At 38.6% G+C, this 17,526-nt stretch overlaps 1 protein-coding gene across 1 annotated transcript; it reads right to left on the bottom strand.

Moving 5' to 3' along the window:
* Positions 1–52: 52 nt before the first annotated feature.
* On the bottom strand, positions 53–17,430 carry mospd2 (motile sperm domain containing 2). Its single transcript, XM_061054618.1, has 15 exons — positions 17,250–17,430; positions 17,114–17,171; positions 16,514–16,669; positions 15,376–15,462; positions 15,112–15,266; positions 13,779–13,839; positions 13,645–13,683; positions 13,410–13,534; positions 12,854–13,027; positions 8,735–8,853; positions 4,190–4,283; positions 3,675–3,771; positions 2,268–2,388; positions 2,030–2,132; positions 53–634 (listed from the first exon to the last, which is right to left on the bottom strand). The coding sequence occupies exons 1-15, from the start codon at positions 17,280–17,282 to the stop codon at positions 482–484; spliced, it is 1,575 nt and encodes a 524-aa protein (XP_060910601.1). The 5' UTR covers positions 17,283–17,430; the 3' UTR covers positions 53–481.
* Between the last annotated feature and the right edge of the window lie 96 nt (positions 17,431–17,526).

The raw sequence follows: 17,526 nt of genomic DNA, 5'->3' as shown, positions 1-17,526 counted from the left end.
TGAATTCATCATTCAAAATCATTTGAATATTTGAAAATTGAACACAACGAGATCAATTGACAAAGGATGTTTATTTTATAATCTTTAGCTTTATACATTATAAAAAATTTTACATAGTGATCACAAAAATATTTGTTCCTACATATTGTGATGTTTACAATAAATAGAATTTGTTTAACTGTGTTGTCTTAAAAAATACATTATTGATTTGATGTCACATTGTTAAAAGTTACATTAGCTCTCAAGTGTCTGATAAGAGGACAGGTTGAATCCTTTCATTTAGTAACTCTGCCAAAAACTCCCATGTTCCCTAAAGTCAGCACTCCTCCCAGAATTGACAGCAGCCTGTGAGGAGGGCGAGGGTGGGGAGGGTACAAAACCAAACTGCATCTTAGGTGGTCCACTCTGGCTCTGCTGCCGGAACAAGACCGTGTGTGTCTGTGGCCGGCAGATTGAAGGTGGAGGGAGCTGCTATGGTTGGTCAAGACGGTCGCTGAGAGGTACCCAGCAGGTAGAGGCATTGCAGGTTCAGCACCACGAGAACTAGCACCAACACAATGAGAACCTTCTGCACCCATAGACACGTATTCAGCTTCTGCTCCAGCCGGGAGTTGCACGTCATGACACGCATGAGCTGGTGAGATAAAAACTGGATCACTGACCGGGTTTATCAATCTAACACACTTGCAATTACAGCTGTGGAAATAAATTAGATACACAGTAAATTCAAGGATTAGTTTGACGTTTTGGGAATATTTTTAATCTGTTTTTTGCCAAGAGTTAGATGAGACAGTTGATATTACTCTCATGTCTGTGTGATAAGTATTGGCCTGAAGGAGGAGGGCAATTAGCTTCTTTTTTCTAACATTCAGGCCGGAAGCATGAGATAAAAACAAACCTGGCTTTCTTCAAACTTCCAAAATACACCTACCAGAACATTTTAAGATTGAAAAGAATCGGAATAGAGAATTTGTGGTTTTTGAGATGGTTAAGTGCAATATATCTAGTCTCTGGTGGACAAGGGCTGAGTAACTTCAAAGACTCTTGTCGTCTGTGTGGGGCTGTGAAGCAACCAGCAGGGAGGCTATACAGTAGTGCTAGGTGCTCGCATTGACATGTATTTTAAAGCTTCTGTAAGGAGTTTTTATGAGGTTCTGAAACAGATGGAAATTAAAGGGGACATATTCTGAAAAATCCACTTCTACAGTGTTTTTGAACATATATTTGAGTAACCTGAGTGTCTACAGACACAGGGGGGGGGTCGTTGCATTTAAAGAGACACACACACCAAAACGGCGCGTTCTGAGAGAGCTGGTTTATACAGGGTCACAAACCTCCTCTGGTGCTTGATTCATGATATATTTTGACCAAAGCACAGCACAGATGTTTCATTTAGACCACAGGGGACTGTTTGAAAAGGTGGAGAAGGGGGACAATATGTCCTCTTCAATACTCATGTCTCTTTAAGAGCAACAAAATCAGATTAGACAACCAGGAAGAAGATTTATTATTTTTTTCAAGTTATTTTCAATCTTCATATGTGCTGAAGGAACAGACTTTGACACAGGCGCTGCATGAGTAGCCAGTGCAGACTTACACACATCCAGTAAATGTGTTATGGGTTCAAAGCTGTGACAGCTCATATGAAAATTTCTGTACAGCAAACTTGCTAGTCACAGAAATACTTTTTATTTGTGTATGGCAAGTTGATGTCCCTTGAAGGGAAACAAATACTGTTATTGAAATAATGAAGCTTTTCATAAAACAGTTTGTTGTTCTCAGATTTTTAAAAGCACTTTCTAAATTAAAATCGAGTTCTGGTTTACCTAACTGAATTATTATTGGAATGGTAGCAATGAGTATATAGTGAATAAAATGTATGATGTGAGACACTACAAAAATACACAGAGATGCATTTTGATTTGTGGTGATGTTAAATGCACAGTTTGAGTCATGGCTAGCTGAAAAGTAGACCAAGATACAAGTAGTAATGTAAAGGAACAGGGCTTTTTTTCCCACTATAACTCACCATTGTGTTCAGTTCCTGCTGCCTGCTGCTCCCCGTCTCGAGCAGGCTATCCTTCAGAGGACTCATTGTCAGTTTAGCACTCTCTAGAACATGACAGCGCAACCTGTGGGAGAGTCATAATGTAATGAGCAGGGGCTATCATAAAGTGATACACAGCCAACAAGTCCACTGTCACAACTGTAGAGACTGCATTTGACATATTTACTGACACAGATAAATAAGGAGCCCAGAGAAGTACCTGTGTTCCATAATCTTGGCTTTTGGTACTTCTTTCCAGAACTGTGCAAGTTCTTGTGATCCTGCATTATCCATCTCTGCAGCCATAACCAAAAATCTGTCCTGTGGAGAGGCCTGAGAACCTGCACAAATATATTCAGAACATTAAACCAACACATTCATGCAGGCAAGGTTAGGGGAAAACTAATGGTTCACAGGCATTCTTCTATTAAATGCAGCACTTTATGACCTACAGCTGACAATGTAATGTTTGAAGACTGCAAAATGTTTTCTCTCACATAGCACCGTCAGTAGTCGGATGCTTTGTTTTGGGTTCATCATTTTTTAAATATGTATCTCAACAAAAAAGGAAAAGAAAAGTGGCTCCAGGCACTTAAGGAAGGTAAGTAGGTAAGTAAGTAAGTAAGTAAGTAAGTAAGTAGCTAAGGTTTATAAACAGCACCTTTCAAGAGATTAATGTGAAGCCAGTGCATAAGGATAAGGATAGGGGTAACATTAGAGCTTTGAGGAGATTTTTGTCAACAGCTTAGCAGCATCGTTTTGGACCATTGTATAAAGAGAATTACAGTTATTCACTCGTGATAAAAAACAAGGAGCATATTCAATGAAAATAACAGATGGCCCAGAACAAAACCCTGAGGGACACCACAGAACAGGGTTTTTACCAATGACACAAATTTACTAGCAGTAACTGAAAAAGTTATGTCTGACAAATATGAGGAGAACCAAAGCTAAGGCAGTTCCAAAGACACACACACAGTCTGAGTCTCTATAATATATCAAATGCTGCACTGAGTTCCAGAAGGACCAACACTGAGCATTCTCCTGCATCAGCATGCATAAGAAAATCATTTGTGACCCTAAGAAGAGCAGTTTCTGTTGAATGACCATGACAGAAACCAGACTGAAATATATCCAAAATGTTGTGCTCATCAAGGACAATAGTTAGCTGGTTAGAAACCACTTTTCTAAGACCTTGGAAATACACGGCAATTTAGATATCAGGTCAAGAGGAGTCAAGACTGGATTTTTTTCAAGAGTGGTTGAACAGCTGTAGGTTTGAAATAGGATAGAGCCAGACCAGATATTAAAGAGAGTTACTGATTATAGAAAGTAAAGATGGGCAAACCAAGTCAGTAACTTCTTTAAGCAGTTTGGTGGGTATGATGTCAAGGGAACTAGAAGATGTTTTCCAGCCACCTCTTATTCTAGTTGGCTTTAGTAAAGAGACAATAAAAAGATCATCTAAAATTGGTGGCGTAGAAGGACAGTGTACTGGAGGACGAAATTAATGAGTAATATTTAATGGAATATAATTTACTCTCCTCATAAAAAAGCACTTCAAAGTGAAACTGGACCCGCTTGAGTCAGCATTCAAAGCTGTTGTGAGTGGAAGAGAATGCAGTACCTCCATGAAGGGATACGACAATGTCTACTGAAGCTCCTGCTTCACAGCTGCTGCTACTGGGCTTCACTCTGTACTTCTCAGGTGCTGTGGTCCGTACCTGTAAAGACACCACTGGCACATTAAGTAAACTAAATTTTGTAATCTAAACTTGGTTAATTAAAGCACAGAACGGTCACGTCTTCTCTAAGCTCCATAGTTCATAGTACTCAGGTAAAATATTTACACAACAGCATGGCACAGGGAGGTCTTTCTCATTAAAAACTCCTCAGTCAGCTGGGAGTGATTTGGTTTTGCAGCATCCCAACATAAGGGTGTCAACCCAAACTAAGATGTTTTTTCTAAGGATGTGGTAACAAGATGTCCCTGCAGAAGGAACACTGCTCAGTGGGAGAAATGTGGGAAACTGCACATTGCACATGAAAACCGCTAAGATAGATCAAATTATTATAATCATCTTTTTCAACTAACGCCCTGATAACAAACTATGTATAGTGAGTGAACACCTTCACACTCACCTTGAATGCCACTTGATTTTTGGTCACATTGGTCAGGATAATGAGGCTTCTTTTCTCTGTCTCCCCAGAGCCAAAGCTGAGCTCCTCTGCAGGGCTAGAGAGAGAGGGAAAAACAAAAACAAATGAGGAAACAGGAGTAACATTAGAAAACTCTCAAGGTAAAAACCAAAGGCTTAGAAATACTCAATTTGTGCATTCAAGTACAGATAGCATTGCAAGACGCAGACAGAAGTTCTCATTTGGATCACAGAAGGCTTTATTGTTTCTCTATTACAAATCTTATCAGTGCAAATTGTTCTTCTATAGTTCTTGCACCCTGCTGACTGTGTATTAAGAGTTAAGGTTAGGGTTAACTGTAACCCTAACCCTTCTTTTTACATGTATTTTTTTCCTTTTACAAATAACTTTCAATATCAGCATTAATGACTCCCAAAATAGTACAACCAAAACAAATATTGATTATTTTTTATTTATTTTATATCATAGCATGATGCAATTTGAGGTTTATACTCCGGCTCTGTTCTCAAATTAGGCCTATTGATTGGTTGTTGACTTGATCAACAATCTAAGTCGTATGACAGGAGTTGTGGTCATGTTGATTGGTCAGATAAAAAGTAGACTTAATTAGAAAAGTCAACATGGGTTATGTTCTGAGTCTGAACATGCTGTGTGCAGGATGTTGCCTAACATTAAGCTAATGGAAAAGTCTGCCCATCTTTATTGCTTTATGTAAATATTGGCTCAAATGAGTCTGTTTGATTGGTAATATGAAAGAGTATTTAGTCTATAAGGACACATACCCAGCTGTCTTCCAACAAAATAATGGAATAAATATGGGGTGCCATCATGGAGCAACCATCATTACTCACCCATCAATGCATACACGACAATGCCCTTCCCTACCTCAATGAACGGCTCACACTACAAACTTGCACAAGACACCTCCAATCTGCCAACACTAACCGCCTCCAACCCCCCTGTACTACTGTAAGCTCTGCCGTATGGGTGAATTGAGCCTTTTACTCTGCTGTCCCACAATTGTGGAATGCTCTCCCTGATCACCCAAGGGCCCCCACAGACTTTCAACTCTTTTAAACAAATATTGAATACATTTCCCTTTAAAAAACAATTTATCTTTGTTGTTGTGTTTATGCTCATGTTGCTCTTCGTTGTTGTTTTTAAGTCATGTTTTTAACTCTGCCAGCTTTTACTAGTCTGATTTTAGATGTTTTTAGCACTTATAGGCTTGCTTCAAATGTAAAGTGTGTTATGAATAAAATGTATTTTTATTATTAAAAATATTTAAAGTGAATTCCTCTCTTTTGGTTTCAGATTTTTCCTTAAAGATGGAAACAGGGATATTGGATTTACAGAGCATATATTTGTGCTGGTTTGAAAGTCCAATTTAGATTTAGTTATACATTAACAGGAGAGAGCTCTGATCACGCGTCAATGCTGTGTTATCTAGAGCAAATCTGTGGTCTAAATTTTAGCAATGACACACTTTCCTTGTTGTCTGATTTTGGTTTGAACTCAATGCTTACTCTAATCAAGTTTGCAACATTTAAATTTGGCTAAAAATAGAATTGAATTCGTTATTGCATTCAGTTATGGTATTGGGGACTTCTGCTTTACAAGGGGAAACTTGCAAATGGATTACAATATCGGCCTTGTGTGTAAAAAGCATCTCATTGATGCAGCTTGGCTGCGTTTCATGGACTAAAACGGCTATGAACAAAGATTTGTATTTTCTTTTCATGTCTTTGTGCCTTCTTTTACCCAGTAAAACAGCTGAAGAGTCTGGTGCTTGCTTGATCTCAGAGTCTTCACGGCTCTGGAAACCTTTGGCAAATACAAGATCAAAGCCCCCTCTCCCCTCTAAAGCCCACAGCCCAGAATTAAGGCTAACACAGCTCAGAAATATAATTGCGTTTAAGGCTCATTTAAATCTGTTTATCACTATAATTCACAGCCCAGAGCTGTCAAAATCCTCACATCAAAGCAGTTACTCTGTGAAAACGTAACTCAAAAGACATTCTACATTAAGAGTAATATCATACAGTGTGTGAAGCACTGCTAAATATTAACCAGAAACCAGAGTATTGTGTGATTTCTTCTTTGCAATGCAACACCTCTCTTGCAATTCAATGAGTGCTCAATTAAAACCTAGGATGTGAAAGACGTGCGACCTGCTCTATTGATCAATGACCAGTGTCTCTCACTGAACTATTGATTGTTGGCATGCTTAATTCCTGTCCACATGTGACCAGATCAATTAGGCTATAAAGTAACAAAGACATCAATAATGACTTTAGGCACTGAGTCAATATCTGAAGGGAAAATTATGTCAATAAGGTAATCCTTTTCTTTTTTGTATTTGGCAACTAAAAACATAAACATAGCATGGATTGCATTAGTCATTATCTTAAAAAATGCAGTCTCATCCTAAATAAATCTTGCCATTTGAAGAATATGAATTTAATGATGACGTTTTAGCTCTATGAAACTCATTATCCGGAAATCCAGTGGACATTAAGATGCTTTGTTGAATCAGTCACAAAGCAACACATGTATCACGGTGTAAGCTTTGAGTTATATTCTTCAAAGTGGATTGGTAGATTTTTTAGACAGAGGATAATAATCTAGCAGATTGGTACAGCATCAGTTCTGGATATCAAACAAGAAATCCTAACCACTGAGCCTCCCTGGCTTGAAGCTCTCGTGTCTCCCAAATGCAAATTTATTCTAAAAACAGATGAAAAGAAAAGAGCTGGACTGTGTGCAAATTCCACCTGGGTACATTGCTGTACATCTAGACTGAGTGCCTTCACACCTAACTGTTTTTCTCACTTCAACCCAAGGATACTTTTTGTGAGGTAACTTGTCTGCTTCATGCACAGCTACAAGATGCCGTCTTTCCTCTCAGGCCACCTTCTGTAGTCTAACCAAACAATATGTCACAGTCATGGCTGCAGGTCATGGTGAAAGGGAAAAGAACACACGCGGGAAATCACAACCGGTTCAAGCCACCCCAGCCAAGAGAATTTAAAATTTCCTGCCACTGAGAGCGCTATTCAGTGGAACCTTGGTTAAAAAAAAACATTATACAGAGTGCACTAATTGAATTTGTACAGTCATTTTAAAATGTTTTCAACAGCTATTGCTAGAGTCTATTCACAACTGTCAATTAAACGCCGTAATTATCAAAGCAGTTGGCTTCATTACTTGATAATTAGGAAATTAATATGCAAATGTCAACTAGATGTAATCTGCATGAGGAAAAAAAAGAACATGAAATTCACCTGCTAATAGTAATTCATTTGATCCAGCCAGAAGTATTGCTACTGGTAGTTTCCACTGTATTAAATAAAGTGCTTATTCACCTATAAATGGATGTATTTGACAAATTGAAACTTGACTTCACGATGGGGAGAAGTGTGCAATCAGCGGATCACAGTGGAGCCAGTGTTTCCCCTACCATTATATTAGGGGGCAAACATTCAAAAACATGGCACACACTCAGACAATATGAAATGAGAGCACCACCATTAAAGAGGAGATCAAATGACACAAAAAGACATATCCTATCTCAAATAATCAACGATTTACTTAAAAATATATATAGTCCAACATCAGTCAATTCTTTGAATTGACAAATAAACAGAGGCTATATTGTTATGGGTATAACCCCCATATGTTTGTGTATATACATAAGTACCGGTGTATGCATTAGTTTATACAGTATATGTCATGAATATATTTAGCTTTCTCTACCTTTAATTTAGTTCTGTTTTTTAATCCTCTGCTTAGATATTTAGAAAATGTATTGAACTGTCTCCCACCATGTCAATGTGTCATCACATTCTTCTTTATAGAATGCATATAGAGATTGAGGGCGGCTGTGGCTCAGTTGGTAGAGTCGTCGCCTCTCAACCGAGGTTTCGATCCCCAGCTGAGCAACATGTCCGATGTGTCCTTGGGCAAGACACTAAACCCTGAATTGCTCCCGCTGCTTCAGTGGCGGTGTATGAATGGGATCAGTTACTTCTGATGATACTACATAGCGATCACTACCATCAGTGTGTGAAAGGGTATGAATGGGTGGGTGTGACAGGCGGTGTAAAAGCGCTTTGAGTAGTCGGAAGACTAGAAAAGCGCTATATAAGCTCAAGTCCATTTACCATTGAACATTTTATTATGATGCATAGTGCAACAAAAAAGGAAAACACATTTTGGGAAGGAAAGGGCTTCAAGGAATGCTCCATTTGCTGCAAAAACTACTCGCTGCAGAACCTTTTTGTTCCGTGTAACTCCCAGTACTCAGCTAAATGTTCTCGACCATCCTCTAAATAAAGAATTAGAAAAAGAAGTCCGAAGACGTTGGTCGCAAATATGTTGCATCTGAAACCTTGCAGAAGTTGTAATCTTGCAAAGTTAACAAGTACACAACCTCTTCTTTTCCTTTCCCCATGCTATCGACCGCCATCATTTGTGAGTGAAGTGCAGATATTCAGGGGATTATGAAGGGCGTGATTGACGACGTACCTAACATCCAGCAAAGGACCTTTGAAGGTGGTCAGAGGCTTCAGGGCCCTTTTGGTCCTTCCGCTTGCTTCTCCTTTATCATTGTCCTCTGACCTCAAACTGTCTTCCACAAAGTTCACCTGAAACACAAAGGCAACTTAATTACAACGGAGACTGAAAATAGTGATAATGTAATCACGTGACGCTTATCTGGACCCTTCCTCCAAAAGGAAATGTTTGACCCTTGCCCTTTATGTGGAGAACCCTATCAGTTAATAGAGCTTTTGTAAGTCATCTGTAATGACTAATGAGAGGTTCTTGTGAAATAAAGGTAAAGGGTTACCAAAAGTTATCAAAAATAATCTTTGTTAGAAAAAAGCTTTTTTTTTTTTTTTTTTTTTAACAGAACCCCCCCCCCCCCCCATGACTCCATACCCTCGTTATTAGTCATCTCAGAACAAGCACATGCAGCATGAGAAGAAGAAGTAAAAAATAACTTGTGACTTCTCATCAAATAAGATCCTTGAAAAAAAATAGTTTAACCGAGCCTGAAGTCATAATGTCATCCATTAACATCGACCCAGACCACACACCAGCTGACAGGATTGTTGTGAAACTCTGGAAAACATGGACAGATGAGCGTTGGATGCTCTATATAAAGTAGGGGAGATAGGGAAATGGATGCTTTCACTGTGTTGCTGACACAATATGTTGTGTAAAACAGATGGGAGAGTGAGCACATCGGTGGGGGGTGGGGGGGATGTTGGGGGGGTAAAGGTGAATGGACTCTGCATGTGATGGGGGAATTTATGACTCAGAGGGGAAGTGTGTCATTCGCTGTGATAAGCAACTGAACATGTCATCCTTATTTAATGGCTGAATGTCATGCAACTGCCACAATGAAGACATCAAGAGATAATCAGCTGCTGATGAAACGTCTCCATTTATTTGTCATTTTAAAGAGCAACAACACATTCAAGTAATAAAGCCACTAGATATAAAGTAGACAAGCTCACATTTGTAATTAATCTTACAATGTTTAATTCAACTTTGAAAGAGCAGGCTGTGTCATACAGATTTCAGTGTTTTGATCAGTATCATTAGCACTACTTTTGTTATATTAGTATTGCTCTTACAAAAAAATCACATTACAGATTAAAAAATAACAAAATAAACAGCAAGTTATTTTGAAATACAAATGTATGCAAAAATAAATACAACTTAAACTGTAATAATTGTGTAAAAGGAAATACAACAGACCACGGTAAAATTGAGAACTTGATCAGGATTTCTACACAAAATGTGTAAGATAATCAATACAAAGAAATGATTAAAGACTCTTAAGTGTAATTTCCATAAAGCTATCGATTATACAGTACATATTAAAAAGGCACAGAACAAGTAATATAAACTATAATCATAATCTTCATTATAACTACTCTCCAGAATCACAGACCTGGTAAATTTAACTATTAAAGGACAAGGCACAGAGGGCTTCTGTTGAAAAGCTGCCTCAAAAGAAAGCAATGTTATAAATATAGTGCTATGGGTTAATAGGTTGAGCTACTCAAATATAAGAGTAATTATCTTAGAAGCAATTAATTAGTGTCTTTGCAGACAAAGCTAATGTTGAATTGTTAATGTGCAGCAGTGGTTGTGTGACATGTTCTCTCGGAGTGTTCTGTTTGGTTGAGTGTTAAGATGAAAGTGTGCAAAAGGTAGCCTGCATATAGCCTATAGTCCACATTTTTGGTTTTTAAACAGTGCAATAAAGTTGAAATGGTCAAACTGAAATGTCAGTTCCAGGACAGGTCAAGTCAGGGTGATGATGACATCAGCTGACTGAGGGAGGTGCAATCTTCTGGACACTGAGCTCCATGTGTGGGGGAGATGCTACACTCTCTTACCACCTCCAGCCCTTGTTTCAAAACAGAGAGAGAGGCAGTTAGCTTGCTGAAGCCATCATGCGCAGCGCTGCCTGGAGCCCAGAAGAAGTCAGGTGAAGGTGTTTGGTGGTAGTGGAGGGGGGTGGGGGGTGTTCTTGTTAAGAAGTTCAGTGGAATGCTTTCGGACGGGCTTGCAGTTTAGACAGGTTAAGTTCATAAGGCCTGAGGAAAATACTTTAGTCTTTACAAGTATAAATGCTGGATATTTGTAAACATACAGATGCAGTGCTTATGGAACCACTGCTAATAAACCTGTTACCACAAGCTCCCTTACCGTCCTCTTATCACCATGTTCCCGTCATTTCAAGCCCATACCTTGCCTGTTTTCATTGTGTGATTGTTTTAGATACTCTTAATTGATTTTGCCAACATGCATGAGCATTACAACATCCATACGAAACCATGGATTTAAAAGGAGGCTATGATGCTGATACCACAGAAGCCTTGAATGAAGGCGTTTCTGGCTTCATGGTGAAGCCAAGTTTCTGTTCTGAAGTTATGACTGGTATGTCACCAGCAGTTTCTAATCCCTTGAGACTATTTGATTGTAATCAGGCAAATCCACAAACTTAATAGTATTATATCGAATTATCAAGGCTGAAGTAGGAGTAGTTTTGCTAATAGATTCTGAAATGACACTTAATACTGTATATATTCCCTTTACTGAAATGCTGTGAAAGTCTAAAACTCTAAGGACTATGGTGCATGTTAAAACACAGATCTTTGGATTTGCATCTGGAGATAACTGAAGCCCCTATGAAGAAGCTATGCACTTTTCCTGTGGAGTTATGCAGGGTTTCACCACTTGCACCAATAATATTACAAAAGAGAGCAAGGTTATTCCTTGTTAAATCATTTCTAGTAAGAGCTTTGTGCCTGTAGATTATTGTTGAGAACAATTGACTATTTTGTATCCAGCTTTGTAAACCTAAATCTGTTGTGCATGACCAATGTGTTATTTATTAACAATGGGAGCAGTGTTTGGTTTATTGGGGCTTAAGAGGCTCATGGGAGTAGCTGAGGGTGATGCAGCAAAGTAAAGTTTCTCCAGCAGATACAGCCTGTGTCCTATTGGCAGCAGGCTTCAGAAGCCCTAAACCACCACTATAAACATCAGAACAGTTATGTCCTTGTTCTCACATCAACTGTAGGTTAACCTCAGGTCTGCTGCTCCCAGACTGTGACAGAATAACAACCAAGTATCCCTAAAAAACAGATGAAACCCTACATGTAAACAAAGCAACAAGTGCCAATAAAGTGTAGATGTGCAAAAGTCTCCAATGATAACAGGAAAATCCCGAGATGACCCCCTTAAAGCCCTCCATCTATTTTCATGCAGGCTTTCTTTGCATGCCGGTAGAAAAGACGCTAAACAGATTATGAAGCGAGGGGCTGCACTGTCCTGTAGGGAAGGAGCAGAATACGTGACATAAGCTACAGTCCTCCTCGCTGCAAGTAGATCAGGTTTGGGTGACATCAGAAGGAGAGGATGGTTGACAGTGACTTCAGATATATTCAAGATAAAGCCTGCAGGGCGTCTCACTAAAAACTGTTCGGCAGGGAATAGCAGTCTAGCTACAGCAGGGAAGAGCTTAAGTTACTGACTCAAAAACCCCTGTAGACCAAAAAGAGAGGCTGAGAGGATGAGAGAAGCAGAGCACTAGCTGTGGTGCACAGGCTTTGCTGGTAGGATTTAATTGCAGCCTCAGACATTAGGAGTCACCTTCACAGAGACAATGAGCAAAAGCTTATGGTCTTCCAAATCACAGATTCAGTCTATTCAAAGTTATCTCTACAGAGAGGTTTGATTACATGCTGTAATCTCAAGCTCAGTTTAAAGACTAATCAGGAAAAAAATCATTGACTATAAAACAGATTATCTGACAATCACTCAGCTCAGTGTTACACATTACAGCAGCTAAACTGTTCATAACAAACACACTGGTCCTGTTGTGTACATTTGTTTTACTTTTGTTATTAATTTTACTAAAAAATAGAACACTTCATCATTTACATTCAGTTAAATATGAAGTCAGATAGAAATCCCCCAATATTTTTCTGCTGACAAACTGATAGAAGAGGTTCTGCCTTATTTTGTAGCAAAATCAAACTCTCTGCAAGGGTAAAGACATCTTCTTTATTTAGAAAAGCCTGGCAACAGAAAAGAGGGGGAAAAATAACGCTGAAAATGTACCTTTTTGGGCTTCACTGCAACCTCAGAGTTGAAGCTGGACTCGAGGTTATCTTTGCCCTCCGTTTCACCCTCTTTGCTCTCCATCTCGTCCTCGCTCACAATAGGTCCGTTGTCACAGATGGGTGTTTGGAAGTCGTCATCAGGGAGAGGAGGGTAGCTGTACTTGAAGGGGTCCTGGAATGTAGTCAGATACGTCACATCACCACATGCGTTATCAATTTCAATTAAGGCTGTCACAGTGGGTCGAAGAAGTCCCACGAATGCATATAATGACATGTATTAAGAGAGGAAAATAAACTAACGATTATCATTTACTGAAGTGATGAATTTAGATTTCAGGGTCATTTCATGCTGTGAACCTGATCAACTTCTTTTTCTGAGAAGATGGAACCAACATGGAAATATGTACAGCTCTAATCAAATCAGTACTTGACATCAAATGGTAGAAAAAATAGTGCCAACACAGCCGAATTTAAGCCTTTTAAACTGTCTGGCAGACTTGAAACAAAAAACAATTAACATTTTGAACCAAACAGAGCAGAAAGCCATAACCTACCGTTCCACCCATGTGAGGTGGCAGATATTCTGCGTCTATGTAGGACTGAATCTCCGATTTGGACGCAAACTTGAGCTTGCTGATTGCCTCAGGACCCAACCATGACTTCACAATCTTCCAGGCAGCTGAAATAAAGACGTGTTTATGATCATAATGTCACGGTCATAGTTTGTATGAACTACTGATAGACAAAGAATAAGGCGTATTCAGTCTGCTGAGTGAGGCTCATTCTCACCATTCATGATCCAAGGCATATCCACGATGATCATTTTGGCTGAAATTGGACAAAAAAGACAGAATTGAACATCTGTTGTATTTGTGAATGTTAACCTATATTTGTGATGTATTTACAACAACTTTGTTACTTACATAAAAACTTTGGATAATATACTTTAAAGCAGTTGATAATGTACTTCACAAAGTCCATGTCCTGAAACACAAAGGGAGGAAAGACAAAAATATAAAAACTGAACCAAACAGGGGTCCTCAACTTTAACAAAAAAAGGGTGTGTTGATTCTTAAGCTGTGCTAAAAGCTACATGTTTGATCACTTTTCATCACCTTCCAGATCAGTTATGAGTGACCCACTTTACAGAAAATTATTTTTTTTCCCCCCACAAGCTTCTCTGAATGGTTCCCTTCACAATCCCATGCAAATACTTTTATAAGAAAAAACCTGACGATGATATTTTACCAAGTTTTTTCCTTCTTCTATAATACCATGACTTTAAATGCATTTCTACTTCCTTCACCTAACTACTATATCTTTGCAAGGTAAAAATATTCATAGAAGAATAAGTTAAAGAAGGAGTTCAGAGTTTCTGTCTCAGACTTAGTTATTTTAATCGTCATTCGATCCACATTTTAAAAAAAGACATACACAATGAAATAGTTTGCTTAATTTGTTGGGCAAAATCCTTATTTCTGTTTTTATTTCAACACAATTGATCATCTAGATGTTAAATGTCAATCACAATCATCAGACAAACAGCTGATAGATAAGTCAATAGATACAGCCCTCTCTATCCTGCCTAGGCTCCATAATAGGCTAAAAGCCTAATTTCTATGCAGGAGACTCACTCCTGGAGTCTTAATGAGATCATACAGGCTACCCTCCCTCCTGCTCCCAGATTGGTTCAACAAGCTTCAGTAAGGCTGCTTTCCAAACTGATCTTTTAATCAAGGTATTTCATATTTAGGTTGCATAACTATTAATCCCTTTTTTACCCTGCCTGTGTTTCTTTTTGTGTATTTAATTGAGCCATTTCTTCAGGAGAGAGCCTAGCCATTGCCAATGAGACACACTCACTGACAGAGAGCTGCATCGAGGATCTAACGCCTGCGACACTGTGAGTCTGAGGATTAGACAGTCTTCTCGAAATTGACCAACAGGATTTAAAGGTTACTTTAATCTCTGAAGTGTAAAACCATGAAGAGTCTTGGCGAGATGCCAGCTCAGACAGCAAGATATACGAGGACACTCAACAGCATTCCAATGACAGTCACAGCAGGGATTTTTATCTTGTGTAACATAAGAGAGAAGTACTTCACAGGAATAAAGATGTTTACTAAATTGTCTTAAAGATTGTGATAAAACAACAAGAGAACAACCTTGGACTAGTCAATTTCAAATAAATAAAAATAGCAAGTTTCTGATGTCATTACAACAAACCTCATTGAAACACTATCATTAAAAACTCACTATATTGCTGAGGCCAGATTCTGCCATGTCAAACACGACAGTGAGTGGCATCCCAGGTTCTCTCTTTGCATACCGCTCAAGCCAGAAGGCAACATACTTCTTCTTATCCAAGATTGTTTTTGTGTCCTTGACATGAAGCTTCACCTTGAACCAGACTGCACAAAGTAAACAGAGTTAAAAAAGATTCAGAGGAGCTCATATCTTGTCAGCCATAGAAAGTGTGTAGCAAAATGGTCTATGGTCAACAACACAAAAAGTACATACAGAGCTTGTTGCCCTCTTTGTCATAGCCATGGAGGTAGAGAGCACCAGTCTCAAACATCCATCTGGGAATGATGCTCTCACTGAGATCTGAAACAAGCAGGTAAAAACAAATTAAACCATTCAGTATATTTCAAATTTAAGCCATACACAACACAGCTCTGGAAAACCAGTAAGACTATTTAAATAAATCAATTTAATACAGTAGAGCAATAATTAATGTATATTCATCTTCAGTTTTTTTTTTGTAATCTTTTAATTTTTCATCAACTCAGAAAAGCTGTATTCTTGAATCTCTGTTCTCCACAGAACGCACATATAAGTGTACTTAACAGCCTTGTTGTCTGAAACATGACCTGACAGCATTCTTTCCAGGGTTTCCAAATCAATTCTCTCAACTACTTTTTATGTCTTTAAGTTTTAAAGGACCAGTTCGGATTCTTGAAACTCCTTGAGTTGATAACAACTAACTCATTTGTCATCAACCCTTTTCAAAAGGGTAATAGGAAAAACTAACACTCCCAGATGCAAATGACTCTTAATAAATCAAATTTCCTCATAACAAGTATTGACAAATTGAATTTGTGGGATTAAAGAGAGAACACATAACATCTCTGGGAAATTCCTTCAGAAAACAGATACAGTGGGGATTGTTCTGAGGGGTAGCCTATGCATTCAGTGTTTTTACACACAATGACACTCTGTGTGGATTCATCCAAGAGCAACATAAAGTCAACTGTCGATCTCTGTTGCAAGCTTGCAAACATCTAAATATAGGGATGTCAACATTTCTTCTCAAGCAGGACTCATTATTGAACTGCAAAGCTTTTTTTGAAGGCCTTTCAGGACAGATTTATAATCTTGTTTACTTACTCTGGTATCATGTAGTTCCTGATTTGACCTAACAACAACATACTGCCCATTTTAGATCATTTTGCCAAGGCAACGCTGCTGGAAAACGGCTTTAATTTCAACAACATTTAAAAACATGGCACTTTTGTTTATTGAAAGGAACTGAAAAAACACATGTTATGGGCATTGTATCGGAATAGAAATTGTATGATTAATTAGGCACAGTCCATTTTTCAGGTGATGTAATATACATGTAAAATATCACAAATTACTCTGCATGACTTCTTACCATTCACACCAAATTCTTTTCTCCATTGAAAGCTGTCATCGATCATTTTCAAGGCATCATCAACGACATAAATTCTCCATGTGAGGTATCCCTCCACCAGAACATCGTCGCTTTGAAGCCTGTCCACATCTCTGGAGTCATATTTTTCTGCTGACTCTGTAAACATAACATACAGGTAGAATCACATGACATGAACTTCAAAGGAAGTTAAGCACAATGTGTCACTTTCAACCATATTTACTTCCATACGTAAAATCCTGTTAAAGCCACAATAACCCTACTGTGCTGTGAACTTCAACTAGTTCTCTTTCAGACCGTGGGCCGTTATGCCTTTGGGCTGTATTCATCTTAATTACTTCATGTGGCCACACAAAGGACACGCCAGCTAGTTTACCTGTTAGAACTTATCAAGGCCGTTCATTTAAGTCGTAACATTATCAAACTGACAAGATAAATAAACAGTAAAACAGTCGTCAGTTCATTACTAATATTTGAATTTAAGTAACGTCTGCTAGCCTACAATTAGTCTAAATCCATGCAAAAGAAGCGAAGGGTCAAGGAGCAAATTAGTCTCAGCTTATCCTTAATAACTCTGTTTACCTTGGAGGTACTCATTCTTGAATCGCTGTCTCGTCTCCTCAATTTTCTTGTCAAGGTCCTGTCAAATAAGTTGATTAGGGTTAGAAATGTCCGATAGTTTAAATCCTTAAGTTATTCAAATGTACTAACACGATACCTGTTCTCCTTCGTGTTGCTCAAGTTCAGCCATATTCAACTGTCCCCGAGTTCCCTTCTCTGTGGTAGTTCCTTGTTCAGCTAGCACGTTAGGTAGCTAACGCTGGGTGAATCAGTGCAAAGTGTGCAACTGACGTTCTGTGCTAGCCATTTTGGCTCCTGCCTTGGCCACACCTCTCCGCTATGTTGTTTGTTTGCTGTGGACGAGCGGAGGGAGTGTTTAACTGCATTCGATATCATTAAAAAAGCGTGAATCTAATCATTCATACAGTTTGACC

The sequence above is a fragment of the Labrus mixtus genome, chromosome 13 (genome assembly GCF_963584025.1).
Source record: "Labrus mixtus chromosome 13, fLabMix1.1, whole genome shotgun sequence".
Taxonomy (NCBI): Eukaryota; Metazoa; Chordata; class Actinopteri; order Labriformes; family Labridae; genus Labrus; species Labrus mixtus.
Note: the sequence above shows the minus strand (reverse complement) of the source record. Positions and strands in the feature narration are given on the sequence as shown.